Source organism: Acartia tonsa, chromosome 2 (genome assembly GCF_053477335.1).
Source record: "Acartia tonsa isolate MP-2025a chromosome 2, ASM5347733v1, whole genome shotgun sequence".
In the NCBI taxonomy this organism is placed as follows: domain Eukaryota; kingdom Metazoa; phylum Arthropoda; class Copepoda; order Calanoida; family Acartiidae; genus Acartia; species Acartia tonsa.
This window is the reverse complement of record NC_137261.1, coordinates 16,253,053-16,270,835: the sequence shown is the minus strand read 5'-3', so window position 1 is coordinate 16,270,835 and position 17,783 is coordinate 16,253,053. Positions and strand designations below refer to the sequence as shown.

Below are 17,783 nucleotides of genomic sequence, written 5' to 3'. Positions count from 1 at the left end.
ATTTTAGATATTCTCTTTATTTTGTTTTCTAAATGATTAATCTGATTATAAGGAAAATGCAAGTATATTAAACAAGATGAAATATAGAATGGGGTTAAGATCATGTTTACTGCCGTTGTTCATATAACGAGGGCAAGTTTTTCCTGAGTAACGCAGCAATAACAAGCCAACAACATCAATTTAATAGTATGTTTAGCCTAATTGAATAAGTAAAGAAGGTTTCTAAAAGTATATGTAAAGCATATTACATTAAGCAGTAAGGTATATTTTGTATTAAGTAAAGTAGTTCTGGAACTACATTGAGTTGATTAAGTTAAGCTTTTTAGAAAAGCTAACTTTAAGCCTTTGGTTGTTTTTATGCTAAGTAGTTCTACGATGAGCTTATCATGAAAGCTTACATTCAGCCTAGGGTTGTTTTAATTAAACTAATGCCTATGCACCTCTTTATTAGTAAGTGCCCTAGTGACTAACCCTTAACAGTCGGGCCCCTTGCCGCACCTTAATCAGGCGGGGGGGGGGGGGCGTTCAACGCCCCCCCCCCCTTCATTATCTCAGTTCCTATTAGAGCTAGTGCAAGTCCCCTGTGTTATGGTGAATTTCCGACCTTAAGTAAGTCAAGGTCAATTTCCGCTTCCTTCACCCTTTTATTTAACAAGCTTTGTTTTTAGGTCCTTTTTTACTTAAAAATTTCAAACGGCTGTAATTTTTTTATTTTTAAAGCTAGAAGAAATTTTTTTTTTGCAGAAAATGTTTATTTTATTTAAATTTTATATTTGAAATATCAAAACATAAGTTTCAGCGGCCGCAGCTGTACTTGGACGCTGCCAGCCGCCGCAGTCGGCGGTCGGCGGGAAAACGGCGGCGGATCTTTATGAAATTTTAATACATTATGTAGACATGTAAGAAAAGCTTAAGTTTAAAATTTGAAGTCTCTAAGTCAAAAATTGCGGACACAGGAGCATTTTAAAGATTTCTGGAGACCTGGAGGATCAGGACCTGCAGGATCATACCTGGAACCTGAAATTGACTTGAACACCTGTATTTAATATGAGGATGTACTACTAGAGAATATTTTAGTATTTTGGTAAGATAAAATGCTTTGTTTAAATCACAAACAATTTTTTGTTCTTTACCTGGATGACCCTGCCAGGTTTGCTGGCATCCTGTGCCCGCCAGGATGGAGATATTAAAAAAATTCCAACTCTCAGTTATGTGTCATACCCATACTTAAAAAGTCAAGCAATTTGGGCTCTTTATCTTTCACACACAGAAAATGAGATAGAAAAAACCGGATGGTGGGGCGTTCAACGCCCCCCCCCCCCTCCCCCGACCGTTAAGGGTTAATGGCGTAGCTGCTATTAACTTTGTCAGTAAATGTAATACAGATAGACTATGGCTTGGGAAAAGGGATCTAAAGGGATAAGACAAATGCTGATAAATTGATGTACATCCCCAATGATGAAACGCAAAATTATCCCTTTAATAGATTAAAATTAGTGGTTGAACTTAATTAACCAACCAATCAAAATTCGAAGTCCACCAACAAATTAAAAAAGGTTATTGTAAAACTTTGGGGGCTAGTGTAATAAACAGCCCAATGTCCCCTTCCTCACTGGAAAAAAAACTATCCGTTCAAGACGGACGTACCGACCATGATTATAGAAAAGCTTTGCTTTTAAAAATGGAAACAAATGATTACGTACATATGTTACAAACAATATATGACAACAAAAAGTGCGTATACGTAACACAACATATTTTTGAAAAATCTCTACATTTTCAGAGGTTTATGCTTAATTTATTACAAAACAAGGATGAAATGGTTTGACAAACGAACGTAACACATGTAGAGTGAATTGTTTAAGTTATTTTTTTTTTGCAAAACTGCTTAGATACAGGATACTGTTTGAATATATGAACATATTACATTTGTGTATAAAAATATTTCAGACATACAATAATCAATAGATACATCTTATAAGTGCAATTTTCAGTTGAATGTGTATTTCTATTTTCAAAATCGTTTATTTTAAAATCTGTATAGGCTGCTAGCGGTCAAACGGCTAAGCGTACATATTATTTCCGCACAAAATGTTAACTGACTAAAAGAGGCCTAGAAATTATCTGGAATAGTCATTACTCAAAAGTGTACAGTTATCTCGCAGCGCACATAAATGCGCGAGAATTTTTGCTTGCATCAATGAATCTTGACTATTCCATATTATCTATTGGCATTCCTATGCCGCTTATAATGATGTGCGGGCATAATATGTACGTTCAGCCGTTTGGCTTCTAGTAGCAGCCTTAAATTTTAAATTTTTTGGAGATAATCGTTACCAGGAATATTTTACCGTAAACTGCAATAGATCGAATACTTTTTTATCGTAAATGTTATAATTATATAAAATGTTTTTATGTACTCTCTTAAGGTAAGGATAGTGTTTCAAAAATGCAGTAGGATAACAAAGAAATAAGAATAGATTTGTCCAAAAGTAAAAAAGCTAACAATATTTTATATAAAATTCAACTTTATCAATTGTGTTTTAGATTAAAGAAAAATTCTCACAAGGGCTAGTTTTTGAGCTGTAGTGTTCTGGAGAGGTGATATTATTCAAAGTTAATATTGTTTTCTTGTTGTCATGCTTGAGCATGAATTGGATTATTTCTGATTAGTTTTTACCGAAACTGAAAGGTTTTATATTGGGAAAAGTGATACCCTTTTATATGCATTGATACATGGAGCTCAAGAGTTTGATTAATTTTGAACAGTTATGCAAAGACATCCGCTACCAGAAGAGGGAAATAGCCTGCAGTCAAAATAAATATATACATATATTTATACATTTGTATGGGTGTGCAATTATTTCCGTTTAATTTATATAACCGCCAATTGATATAAGTTATTAATATCTTTAGTATCATGTTATCCTAATAATGAAATTTTCAGATCAAAAAAGAAGCAACATACTTTTGAATCCTAGGATTATTTATAACTATTATGGGGAAGGGTACCACCATCCTCCTAGGATAAATCAACCCAAGACAAAAATGAGACCATTCCAAAAAAATATGACCCCCCTCCTTTAAAGAATTATTTTAACTTTTTTCAGAGGCCTCTAGGGGCGTAACTGCAAGTAACATAGAAAATAAAAACATTCTTAAAATCTTAAAAAGCTTTTTCCTGAAAAGTTTGCTATATCATCTGAGATTTACGCGGAAATGATGTCCCACCATTTGTGTGTTTACTCAGAAAATATGAGATTCTAGTAATGAGCTCATTAAACAAACAGACAACTAGCTTACCAATTTAAGTAGAGATAATAGAGTAGAGTAATCATTACCCTATATACATTAAACAAACAGACAACTAGCTAACCAATTTAAGTAGAGATAATAGAGTAGAGTAATCATTACCCTATATACATTAAACAAACAGACAACTAGCTAACCAATTTAAGTAGAGATAATAGAGTAGAGTATTCATTACCCTATATACATTAAACAAACAGACAACTAGCTTACCAATTATAATAGAGGTATAGCAGAGTAATCATTACCCTATATACATTAAACAAACAGACAACTAGCTTACCAATTTAAGTAGAGATAATAGAGTAGAGTAATCATTACCCTATATACATTAAACAAACAGACAACTAGCTTACCAATTATAATAGAGGTATAGCAGAGTAATCATTACCCTATATACATTGAACAAACAGACAACTAGCTTACCAATTATAATAGAGGTATAGTAGAGTAATCATTACCCTATATACATTTAACAAACAGACAACTAGCTAACCAATTATAATAGAGGTATAGTAGAGTTATCATTACCCTATATACATTAAACAAACAGACAACTAGCTTACCAATTATAATAGAGGTATAGTAGAGTAATCATTACCCTATATACATTAAACAAACAGACAACTAGCTTACCAATTATAGTAGAGGTATAGTAGAGTAATCATTACCCATATGCATAGCAATTTTATAGTAACTGGACAAAGTGTCTCAAAAATCAGCCATATGACGCCATAAAAATGAGGGATTATCTTTTTTTAGGGCTTTTCTTTCCTACTTGTCCTCTCCCTCATTTTTATGGCATCAAATAGCTGATTTTTGAGACACTTTTTCAAGTTACTAAAAGAAATTTAGTAGAGTATTTAATCTTAAACATATTAATATTCAAAGAGCCAAAGCAGAGAATAAGGAGAAATAGAACTGAAAATCCCAAATATTTCTTTGAACTATGGCCTTTATTAAATTAATAAAATAGGCATTTATTACGTCTGGATAAATGATGAAATAAATAAAATTTACTGAAAGCCATAACTTCTCTTAGTCCTTTTAATTTTATTTCAGGCTAGCCAAGAAAAAATCCTGGATTTTATGCTATACTTTACCTTCTTTGAGATACATTAATATTCTTTAATACATTTGTGTTTCACTTAAAACAGGAAAAGAAAAGGATATAATTTTTATTAACTAATTTGTCTAATGTCATGTTTCCTTTACCTTTAACCTAGAAAATATAAACATAACAGTTTTTCTTACTTTTCCCTATATTTTAAATTGTTATACATAATGTCGATTTGTTGAAAATAAATTCCTATTCTTTCTTACAAAAAAAGTTAAGTAAAAGAGGACTCAATAATTTTTGATAATGAGAAAAAAGAGATTTGTAAGAATTGTCCGATCGATTTTAAACTAGAGGATTTCTATACAAAAAGGCATTATTATGGAAAAATGATGAAACCCAATCATTATAATAAAGAATGATCGATTAACCCTTTACAGTCGGGCCCCTCCCCCCCCCCCCTATTATCTCAGTTCTTATTAGACCTAGAGGGATTAATTTTTTTGTGCAAGTTCCCTGTTTGATAATGAATTTCCGATCTTTTATAAGTCTAAGTAAATTTTTGCTTCCTTCGCCCTTTTATTTAACAAACTTTGTTTTTAGGTCTTTTTTTACTTAAGAATTTCAAACGGCTGTAGCTTTTTTATTTTTTCAGAAAATGTTTATCTTTATGTATATTTTACATTAGAAATATCAAATTATAAATTTCAGCTGCCGTAGCTGTACTTGGCAGCTGCCAGCCGCAGCAGTCGGCGGTCGGCGGGAAAACGGCGGCGGATCTTTATGAAATTTTGATACGTTATGTAGACATGTAAGAAAAGTTTAAAATTTGAAGTCTCTCAGTCAAAAATTGCTGCCACAAGAGTCTTTTAAAGATTTCTGGAGACCTGGAGGATCAGGACCTGCAGGATCATACCTGGAACCTAAAAGTGACTTGAACACCTGTATTTCATATAAGGATGTACTACTAGAGGATATTTTAGAATTTGGTATGATAAAATGCTTTGTTTTAGTCAAAAAAATAGTTTTGCTCTTTACCTGGATGACCCTCCTAGGTTTGCTGGCATGGAGATATTCAAAGAATTCCAACTCTCAGTTATGTGTCATACACATACATAAAAAGTCACGCAGTTTGGGTTCTTTTTCTTTCACACACAGAAAATGATATAGAAAAAACCGGAGGTGGGGAGGGGGCGATAAGGGTTAACCTATCTCTCTCTGATTCTAACTTTTTTATGAGAATTACTGTATTTTAAATGTTTAATAATAATTTTAGAGGACTTGCACAAAAAAACCCACTAGCTCTAATAGGAAAGGAGATAATAGGGGGGGCGATGAACGCCTCCCCCCCCCCCTCCGACCGATTAAGGTGCGGCAAGGGGCCCGACTGTAAACGGTTAATGAGCTGTTTATTACACTAAAAGGGGTAATTTTATGTATCAAAATTGGGGATAAATATAAATTTATCGGCCATTGTTTTTTCCCTTTAGAGTTAAAAAACAGTACACTGAATGTCAGAAATGATAATTTTAGCACGCACAAAAAAGGCAGGAAAAATACATTAAACACTTTTCACAAAATTGTTCCCCAAGAAAAATGGCAAAGGTGACAGATTTAAAGTCTTTGTAACTGTTGTTCTTGATTTATGAAGCAGTGGGGGGGAGGAGGGGGGGGGGGCAGAGGGATTGTTTAGTGTTCAATTTATGTGCATAATAGTCAGGGATCTAAAGGGATAAAACAATGACCGATAAATTGATGTACATTCCCAATGATGATGCACAAATTTACCCCATCTGTAAATAAAAATTAGTGGTTAAAACGCTTAAACACACAACTTAATGAATCAACCAATCAAAATTCCCTAAAGTCCCAAAATTTGTTATTCCAACGAGTAAGAATGCGTTATTATATATAGCTTTTGGGTCTTACTACTTTTCTATAATAAGGTTAAGCTTCTGTGCTAAATCATAATACAGTTCTATAACATGCTTTAATTTATGATCTATTCAAATAGAAGGTTAGAAAAGCTTCACTTGGTATAAATAAAGTAATTTCATTCTAAAAGTAATATTTTCTTGTAAAAAAAATTCACGCAACCTCCTCTATCATAAAATATTACTCTAAATATTCTAAACAATATAACTTCAATTTATCATAACTACAAAACGTCTTATTTTAAATTTTGGAATGTTAGAATCGTCAATTAGCTTAAAGATTGAATTTGAAAAACTGACAACCTATACCAAAATGTCTTAACGACAATAATTGTTATTAACTCTTTGACACCAAATGTTTAGATTGTAGAGTTATAAAAAAGGCGATTTCTCCGATAATTAGGTAAAATATTTTACCACAATAACGCTATAATAATGTTACAATATGTAGTACATTCTTGAATAATCATTTTGGATTTTAAGCACTTTTAAACATATAAAAAGAAGCAGATTATAGTGCTTAATAATAAATTACGTGATTCAATACAAATGACCAATGATAGGTCAGTATACATTTTACTATTGGTCAATTACAATACATTCTGGCCTATAGTTAATCATTTGTATTGAATGACGTCCTTTTTTATCAGGCTCTAAAAGCTGCTTCATAAAAAAATAAGTAATTGGTTGAATTCATCTTTATTCAATAATTAAAAATTGCTGTCACTCTTTGGTTGTTGTTGTCTGTTTAATTCAGCTTTGCTGTAATTAAAATTTTTTTATTCTTGTCTTTATTCATTTTATAATTGAAAAAGAATTATTGACATATTATATAATTATGTATTTTCGAACATGATTGACCTAATATAAAAAAAAATCCAAACATTTGTTTTCAGAAAAACTAGAATTTATTGAAAAGTTAAATAGAATTACATTTTTCCAATACAATTGCGTGATCAGTTCTTATAATAATTTCTTAACCTAACAAGTTCCGTAAACAGGAAACATATTTGAGTGAAATTAGTCGGTTGTCAGCTGGTTGTTATTCGGATGAGAAAAATTATTTTTACCCGGGGTGTGTGTATGTAATTTTGTTATGCCGCAGTGAACTGGGCATGTAGCTAAAGGCTTGTTTGGGGTTGCTTCTCACAAACAAACAAACAACGAATGCTAGATTTCGGTGTTTATCCGTTTGAGTGATTGTTTTACTTATGGCAAATAGGAAAGAATTTGCAGATATTTTGAATATTTTCTTCACATCAAACTAACTTTTTGCTTTTGTGTTTATTATATGTTTTATTTTGTAAAATAAAGTTACGAGTAGCCCCCTCCGAGAGGTGCCCCTTAGAGATATAGTCCCGTAAGATTTTTTACCCTTTCTAGGCTTAAACGAATAGCTTATCCAATAATTTGATGGAGCAACTATAGGTTTTCATTTATAGACCCATTGTTTTCTTTGATTAATAGATTTTATTAAGTAAGAATATGTAAATTATTTGAACATCTAAACTTTACTTAAAAAACAGAAAATGAAAAACAAATAAAACAGTATCTAGAGAATTAGAAGATTTAGTGTCCTTTTCTTAAACAATTTGTTATTGTTTCGCTATTAATGCATGTTGTCCTTGTTATTTAACATAAACATTTTATAATTTTGAGAAAAGTAGAAAAATAAGGTGAAAATAAAGATAGTGGACGTTGATGCGAGAGGTATTAACTTGTTGGCTTAATTTGATAGAGAATAGGGGAGATAGGAAAGACGGATGGAAAGGAAAGAAAGAAAGTAAGAGAGAGATAGAGTGGGGAGAAACCATTCTTCATTCTACCACTCATCCCTCCCGTAGTTAGCCGTTCATATTTTTACCTCCGATAAGACACACACACATACACACACTTAATACACAGACTGACACACACACACACACACACTTAATACACAGACTGACACACACACACACACACACTTAATACACAGACTGACACACACACACACACACACTTAATACACAGACTGACACACACACACACACACACTTAATACACAGACTGACACACACACACACACATTTTGTATGTTTGATTCCTGGCACGCGCCATGGTCATATCTTGAGTAGGATAACCATGATGCCACATATACATGTATTCAATCATTTTACTCTATCTTATTTTATTTTATTTTATAGTGAAGATAGTTTTATTCAAAGTTGCATATCATTTTTGTTCTTTACCCTGTCATACTTTTGTTCTGTTGTTATATCGACTATTGTGTCGATGATATGGTTAGCGATAATATATCATACATGAACACATTCGTTTTCTATTAAAATGTCGATATAAAATTTCCTTTTTGATAGTCAAAAAAATCAAGTTCTCAGTGCCTATAAAAAATGACGTCGCATTAGAATAGTCCATTATCTTATATGACGTAATTGGCGATTTTTCGGCCAATAGTTTTTAAATTTAGTGCCCTTAGAAAAGGGTATGAATTTAAAAACTACTGGCCGAATAATTACAGAATTACGTCATATTAGAATAATGGACTATTATAATATGAGGCAATTTTTTTAAGCACCATTAAGAGCTTCCAAAATTAATCTTATTATCTTTCATTTGTTGTAAACTAAACATTTTAATCTAGCTACCAATGAAACCATCTATTTATATCTTATTGTCGGAGGTAGATGAAAAGTTATACTAAAAGTTTAGTTTAATTACAATTATGATCAGTTGAAACAGTCTGCATATTTATTTGAATCCAAATAATTACTAGACTAATAAGTAAATCTATTAAAAGCTTCTAGATAGATGCCTTATCATAAAATGTATGTTTCATGCTTAAGTTTACTTTTGTTTGGAGGCTTAAATCTGGTATTTTTTAATTCTGCACAGGGTTGCCTTGACAAATAGATAAGTGATAATTATTCTTCTGTGCTTTATATAATAACTAACGGCTACATCCCTAAAGGCCTCTAGAGGCAACCCATCTCACCACCTAAAATTAATTTTTTTATTTTATTTTTATTTTTTTTTGTTTGCGGGGGGGGGGTAACTTTTTCTAGGGGCGATTTCTATTGGGAGGGTGTTGGTACCCTCCCTAAGAATAGTTATAATCCTTCCTGGGACCTATGAGGAGCTACCCTTAAGGAGAACGCGATATCCTATTTTTAGCCATCTTATAGGTTTTTTTTCTAAATGCATAACCCCTGCGGGGGGCTTATTTGTATATTCATATCTTAACATAACCTGTATAGAAATACTTAATATTTATAATATACACTTCTGCGATTGTTCACTCCTACGTTTGTTACGTTTGTCCTGGATCTTAAAAGTTATTATAATATGAAAATAAGAACATATAAATTTTATTTTTTTTTCTTATTTATTTAGAAATATAAATGGATAATTTTATTGTAAGTAGTCAGTGATAATAGATAAAATTTAATCTGAGTGAAAAAAAATATCTTTTTGTTGAATATTGCATTGAAGGTACGTAATTAGTGTTTTCTTCTTCAAATCTAAACGTTTGAATATCAGGAATATCATAACAAAGCTTGTAAGATTTGTAAAAACAAGGATGACAACATCCATAAAAGCGAGTCTCTGAAATGGAAGGACAAACTAACATTAACACTTGTAGATTGTCAAAACTGAATTAGCAAATTATTAATGCATCAGTACAAACAATATTTTAAGAAAATTTGTTGCAAAACTGCATAAATAGATGATACTGTTTAAGGACATACTTACATTTTTAGAACTTGTTTATAAAGATGCTTCGCTTATAACATTGTACCTTGTTGTAATAGGAATCAGTTTTTAAAAAATCAGAAGAATCGGATAATTTTAACATACAAAAATTAGTTGTCAAAAAAGTTAAAAATCGACATGTTTAAAATGGACGTACGTACATTTTGGTATTGTTTATAGAGTTGCAACGCTTTCTAAATTGTACCTAACTACTATAGGAATCATCATGCAAAGTTTGGAATCGATAGGACAATTCTAACCTGTTTAAATTAACGAAAAGAGCTAACTCTCTGTGACGGACGGACGGACCGACCCTAATTATAGAAAAGCTTCGCTTTAAAAAAAAATGTTATTTTATTAAGATCGAGCAAAACACTAAGGTTATTAGGTTCTTCTGATTATAAAAGATTTTCTTAAGTCCCTATCATTAAATTTAAATCTTAGGATTATTAGTCTATTTTAAGCCTCCTATCTCTCCGTTTGTATACAGGCCTATATTTATTAGATACTAGATGTGCAGCCGCTAGTACAATATTGATTCTTAAGTGATTTTATTTTACGTTCTGAAGGGGTAGTTTCACGAAATGCATTTGAACTTAATTTAGTTAACCGCATATTTTTTTTCTAGTTAATGGGTTAAACTATATTTATATGGCATATATTTGAAAGAATTTCAATTTTCTACCACGTAGTTTTGAAAATATCAAGACTTGAAAATCGTCTTTTTGTGATATATGCAATTTAAAAAGACAATTTTCAAGTCTTGATATTTTAAAAACTACGTGGTAGAAAATTGAAATTCTTTCAAATATATGCCATATAAAAGTAGTTTAACCAGTTAACCAGGAAAAAGTATGCGCTTCACTAAATTAAGTTCAAATGCATTTTTGAAACTACCCCTTAAATTCCCTTTTTACAAGATCCTGAAATTCACACATATTGTATACAGGCGATAGCACAGCGTTTTATTTGCTTCAAGTATAATTTGTGTCACCTTGACTTTAACATAACGTTTATTAACGTCAAAATCCCGCCGTTCTCTATATTTTTGTAGTAAGTCTGAGATTTATTTTGATTAATAGCTTTGGTAAACACTAAAATTTATTCTTATTTATGTGTAATTCAAAATTGAAGAAAAGAATTTCACGCTAAAATCACATGATAGATTACTTCAAATTTAAACTTGCTTCTCAATTTAAATACCTCGGAATAAAATGATTTTGTTCAATAATAATAATAGTACTTATATCCATAATAACCTAAACAATTTATCTAAAAACTAAAACAGAGAAAATGCTTAAACCATTACAGGATCAATGTATATTCATTGAATAGCACACTCTTAAACAATTACGAGATCGTAATAGACGGACGGGCAAACATATAGATGGACATCGTTCTACTTTGCTTTTAAGATATACAAGTAAAAAGCTTGTTAACAATTATGTTTAGAAACCTAATCCTATTATTCAACTGATCTTTGCATGGATAGTTCAGGGATAAAGTAATAGATTGTATATATTTCTTTTTTTTAATAATAAAAATGAAAAAAGTATTTTTTGTAAATTTAAAGTTTTTTAAACCTTGTATATTGTATGATTAAGTTTCGTCTATTGATTGATATTACGGATAGAATGGGTATAGCACCTTTCGTGACAACGCCTCTTAAGGGGCGTTTCGTCGTATTTTTACAGTAGGTTTTAATAGGTTATTTTAGGCGATTTTCTCCGCAGGGTTAAAATAGAAATAGGGAAAAAGCTACTTTGAAAATACGATGAAACGCCCCTTAAGAGGCGTTGTCACGAAAGGGACTATACCCGATACTATCTTATTGAAAGATTTTTTTAACAAATGGCTTAAATTTGGGTTTAAGTTTACTTTTTCTCTCAACTGGAAATACTAGAATGTAAAGTTAAGTTAGAATAACATCAATAACGAAGATAGTAAAAGTCCCTCCACATGACGTCATACGATAGAATAGCCAATGAAAGACCAGCAAAAATTTTATACTGTCCTCTCATTGGCTATTGTATCGTATGACGTCATAATCAGTGAAGGGTCTTTTATCATCTTCACCAATACCCTACTTATGTAAACATAAATTTTGTTTTAAAAATAAAGAAAATCAGAAACATAATACTATTAACATTTCCCTGTCCCCGTGTGAATAATTTATTAAGATTCCCCGGCAATGCGTGGAAACATGTTATTGAGATCTTTAACTAATGATTTCTCACCTTTATTATTTACAGCGAAGATTTTCTGCGGCTAGGTCGTGTCCGTCTGGTTGAAATACATATAGAAAATACAAATAAGTTTTGTCTGATCGATTTAAAACTTGAAAGGGCAGCAACTTTATGATGGAATGAAGCAGCTTATAGTGCCTATGAAAAAATGAAGTCATACAATAAAAATGACAAATGGTAGGCCAGTAAACATTCTACCGTTAGTCAAATAAAAAATATATTGGCCTATCATTTGGAATAATGATTCTTAGGACAACAAGAATAATAAGCAAATCCTTAACAATGAATGTATGACCTTTTACTGTATTTAAGCAATTTTCCTACAAATTTATCTACAATTTAGTTTAGACTTAGAAATTAATTTTCTGCTTATTAAGCTCTGAAACTCTAAAAGAGTTATTGTTCATTTGATCTTCCTTCTGATTTCAGAGCTTCGCTTTTAAGGTTGTTGTGTCATCCTTGTTGTAATAATGAATATTCATAACATTCCATTCTTTACACCATTTAATCAAATTCCTTGAGGGCTATGGAACAAACAGTAGAAATGTTTTTGTGTCTGTCTGTTCGTTAAGATCTTGTCAACGACTGAATATTTGTACTGGGTAGGTTTTTAGCTATTTTGCTGGTGGTTAGCGATGCACCCGCTAGTAAGTTAAATATTTCTGCATATTCTTCGAAGGACGGGCTATTTTTTCGGGACATGGGAGGGTAATGAGTAATGATTCCAAGGATGATTTTACAAAAATTGAAAAAATAATACAAATTTGTAATAACCGTCAATCCATTCTACTCTCTGTTAAGCTTGTCGATCATACAGGGATATAAATGGATAAGACAATGGTCGATAAATCAATACACATCCCCAATGATGATACACAAAATTACCCCTTCTGTAGATTATAATCAGTGGTTGAAATGTTTGAACACTCAACTTAATGAACGCACCAATCAAATCAAAAGTTGTCAAGCCAATGAATAAGAAATCGTTATTATAAAACTTTGGGGACCAGTGAATAAACAGCCTATTGTCCCCCCCTCTCTCTCTCTGTCTGCTATTAAAAATGTTGTCATCCTTGTTATGGGTGCTTTTTTAATGATATAATGAGCTAGGCTATTATAGATGTTTCCATCCTTGTTATGGGTGCTTTTTTAATGATATGATGAGCTAGGCTATTACAGATGTTTCCATTCTTGTCATAGGTGCTTTTTTAATGATATGATGAGCTAGGCTATTACAGATGTTTCCATCCTTGTTATGGGTGCTTTTTTTAATGCAGCAGAATAATGAAGATTTGTTCTATAATAGTGTGTATTCATTTCCGCATGGTTTTTCGTAATTATCATATTAATGTAACTGGATGTGTATTTGTCTGTCTGTCTATCTGTACCAAAGGATATCGCCAACCGCTAAACTGATATGGTTCTCCTTTATAATGAAGCTTCTTATAGGTCCTGGGAAGGAGAAGAATACCACCACCCTCTCTCAAGAGAAATCAATCCTAGAAACCCCCCCCCCCCAAAAAAAAAAAATATTTTTTTAAAAATAAAGAAACAAATGTTTTTTTTTCTTTTTGAAACTGAAGTAAAAATTGGGGTGGGGGGACGGTTTTAACCTTTTTTAAGGACTTACTCCCCCCCCCCCCCTAGATGCTAGAATAAAAGCCTTTAAATTCTTATAGTGATAAAAAAAGAGAAGAGGGAATTTTTAATCAATAATCAAATAAGTATTTTTAATTTTATAATGGGAAGCAGCTTGTAGTACCTATAAACATTTTCTATAAGCTGCTTCGTATGATTGTAATACGTGAGTGTACGTGAAGGTACACATTCCCTAGTATTTGCTTAACATCTTCAAACATTTCCCCCTTACCCAATTGGCTTTATACAGGGATCTAAAGGGATAAGACAATTGGTGATAAATTGATGTACATCCCCAATGATTACACACAAAAATTATCTATTCTGCAGATTACATTTAGTGGTTGAAACGCTTAAACACTCAACTAAATAAACCAACCAATAAAAGTTATTGAGTTAACGAATAAGGAATCGTTACTACAAACTTTGGGGACTAGTGTAATAAACAGCCGATTGTCCCCTCCCGTCCTGGCATTATCTGTGTTCTTGGTAGGGCTAATTCTAGAGTGGCCACAATTTTTCGAAAGTAACATCAATTTTTTCAAAGGCTCTGAACGTTCTTTATTATCCTTACAATAAAGTAAAAGGATGTTTGTTTGTCTGTACTGTAAGATCTTGCTAACCGCTGAACCGATCGGAATCTCCTTAACAGAGTAGCTTCTTGTTGGTCCCGGGAAGGTTTATAACTATTTTTTGGAGAGGGCACCACCACCTTCTTAAAAGAAATCGTCCCTAGAAAAAAACTATCCCCCCCAAATTTTATCTTAAATAAATTTAAAAATGGAGTTGGGGCTTGGGGGAGTCACCCCCTTACCCCTCAAAAAAATTAAATAAAATAAAAAATGGGTTTTGTGATTCAACTCCCCACTTCCATTTGCTCCTAGAGACCTCTAGGAGGCGTAGCCGCTAATACTTGAAATAGTAATATAAGGGTATGTGCAATTATATCATGTTAATATGGTTACATGAAAAAATGTGGAAGGTTAATCTATCTGGATTTAAAAGTTTTCAAAAATCTAAGGGAGCTTTATAGTGATCCTAGGCCGGCGTTTTTAAATTTATGTAATAATGTCAATATAAACTTGGGTTACTCAAAGTCGCAGAAACTAGAAAATTATAAGCTTTGATATATATAATTATTTATATTTTCTATGTTTAAAAAGTTGTATATTAGACAAAAAGTGAACCATTCTATGCTATCAAACATTATAAAACTAGTTGATAGAGTTACTAAATAGAGATACAATTATAGATATGTTGAATAAATCAGATAATAAAAAGGTAATATTCCTGAACCAAATAATAGTGCCTGTAAAAAATGACGTCATACAATACAAATGACCAATGATAGGCTAGTATACATATTACCATTAGTCAATTGCAATTCATACTGGCCTATAATTGGTTATTTGTATTGTATGCCAAAAGATTTTATTAGACACTATAAGCTGCTCCTATGTTGAATAAGTAAGATAATAAAAAGGTAACATTAATATGAAATGTTGACATTTTATTAGAAGTAACCATGGTTGTAGATCAGTGTACCAATCCTACCTTCTAACAACCTTTAATGACAAAAGGGTAGGGGGGCGACACAATACCCTTTTAGGACTGGAAGGGGGGGGGGGGATTAAAAGCCTGTAGAGTAGTTTTTTTAAGAGACAACTCCTGTATTGGCCTAACGAGCTCCTAGGTTTTTTAGCCCCTAGGTGCCGTAGGCACGGGCTAAAAAACTGATTTTAATCTTATGATTGTAAATTTTTATATTCTTCGAAATCTGGATATAATACGATGCTAGACATAGTTTTTTCGTATGGATGAGAACCGGTTCCTATCCACCGGATTCGGATAAATACGATAATAGTTATTATTGCATCGTATGATAAACAGCTTTCCGCGGATATAAAAATGTTTCCGAAGGCTAACAAACTGGTTTTAATCTTATGATTGTTCATTTTTATATTCGTAGAAAATTGGATTTAGTACGATGGGATAATGATTTTTCAGTATAGCTTAGAACCGGTTCTAATCCAGCGGATATTGATCTGTGATCATGGCCATAATGGAAATTTTATGACACTTTACAGTGCATTGTCATATTTCCCCATCATATTTTTTCTTGGGGATTAAATACACCCCCTCTCCACTACTCTTTCCCTCCATATAAAATTATGTGCACGCTCTTGCTACAACAACCCATAGTAACTGATAAATAAACAGATGTATAATTATATTATCCTATCTAGAAAATGGGCTAAACATACATTTAGTTTGTTTTCTTAGTTACTTTATATATTATTGTATTGCATTAGTTTTTAAAAGGATTAATAATAGACCTATGACAAAAACAAATGAAAATTATCCTTCTCAACTTAAACTTATTTTAATACTGTTCGTTATAAAATAAAAATGCAATAAGTAAAGCATTTTAAAACGATATTCTAAAACGACAATAGACTTAATCAGACAAGGAACTAGGATTCTGACAAAAAATTCGAAGTGAAAAAAACCTCCCCCCCCCCCCCTTCTTACCCACTTCCTTTTAGTTACAGACAAACCCAGTTTTATGCATTCATTATGATAATAAAATAACCAAATTTTCAGCAATTTCAAATGGAATGAATTTGATGAATGGCGCCCCTAGAATCAATGTCTGTCAAATACAGACAAATTATTTTTTAGTAGAGAAGCTACTCTATGATTTAAATTGTCGTCGTATGGCCGTCCGTCTGAAACATTCTTTATATTTTCAGCAAGTTTCATGACTTTTCAATCAATTGGGGTGATAGATCGATTCCTACATTTTAAAGTTTTCATTATTTTCTCGACTCCTATTCAAGACAAACAGCTGAAATTTTCAGGAATTGAATAAGTTCTAATTCTGCATACTTCTATAAAGTTTCATCGAGATTTGTTAATTGGTTAAGGTGCTAGTTCCATTCCTAGATTTTTAAGTTTTCATGATTTTCTTTACTCCTATTCAACAACGATGGCTAAGGGCTTAAATATCCCCACAAAGTTTCATTAAGATTTGCTTAATGGTTGGGGTGCTAGATCGATTCCTAGATTTTCATGTCATAAATTATAAAAGGTTTCGTGATTTATTTTATTTTAATGTTTATTTTTTATGACACTGCTCTATAGTTAATTTCTCCGGATGTCCAATTATTTGTTGTCATCCTTGTTTTTATACTTTTAGGTGTTTGTTATCAGTATAAGAATGGAGTTTGGAAAATCATTGTATCTCATATCACTCTATCTTCTCGTTATATTAGGTAAAGTTATTATCAAAATTTATGTATTAAGGTTTGTCCGTCCGTAAGAGATAGTATTTTTCGTTAATTTAGGCATGTTAAAATTGTTCTATCGATTTCAAACTTTGCATGATGATTCCTGCAATAGTTAGGTACGATTTAGAAGACGTAACAACTCTAATAATTGTTACCAGAATGTCCGTAAGTCCATGTTAAATATGATGTTTTTTTTATCTTTTTTAACAACAATGTTTATGTGATATTATTGTCCTAATGATTTGATTTTTTGTGTACTGATTCCTATTACAATAAGGTACAATATTATAACCGCATCTCTATAATCAAGTCTTGATAAATGTCAGTATGTAGGCGACGTCATTGTATGACTTACTGGACTTGCTTAGGACTTTGAGTTTGATAATAAAGACCTGGATTCCCTTGATTAGGACCATTTTTCTGCTAGCAAATTGCTTTTTTAAATAACTACCTGGATTCCCTTGATTAGGACCATTTTTCTGCTAGCAAATTGCTTTTTGCTCTTTTGTAGCGACTTGGGTGTGTTAATATTCTTGACGCTATTGGTTTATTTTCAAAGGTC

At 31.9% G+C, this 17,783-nt stretch overlaps 1 protein-coding gene across 2 annotated transcripts in view; it reads left to right on the top strand.

Annotated features, from left to right (window-relative positions):
• The first annotated feature begins 9,685 nt into the window (after positions 1–9,685).
• Positions 9,686–17,783, top strand: part of LOC145305688 (neurotrimin-like) — a 47,290-nt gene continuing 39,192 nt past the window's right edge. For both annotated transcript variants that reach the window (XM_080147409.1, XM_080147402.1), the window contains exons 1-2: positions 9,686–9,786; positions 17,131–17,206. In XM_080147409.1, coding sequence (XP_080003535.1) covers positions 17,152–17,206 — 55 coding nt within the window. In that variant the 5' untranslated portion in view covers positions 9,686–9,786; positions 17,131–17,151. The remainder of the gene's footprint in view (positions 9,787–17,130; positions 17,207–17,783) is intronic.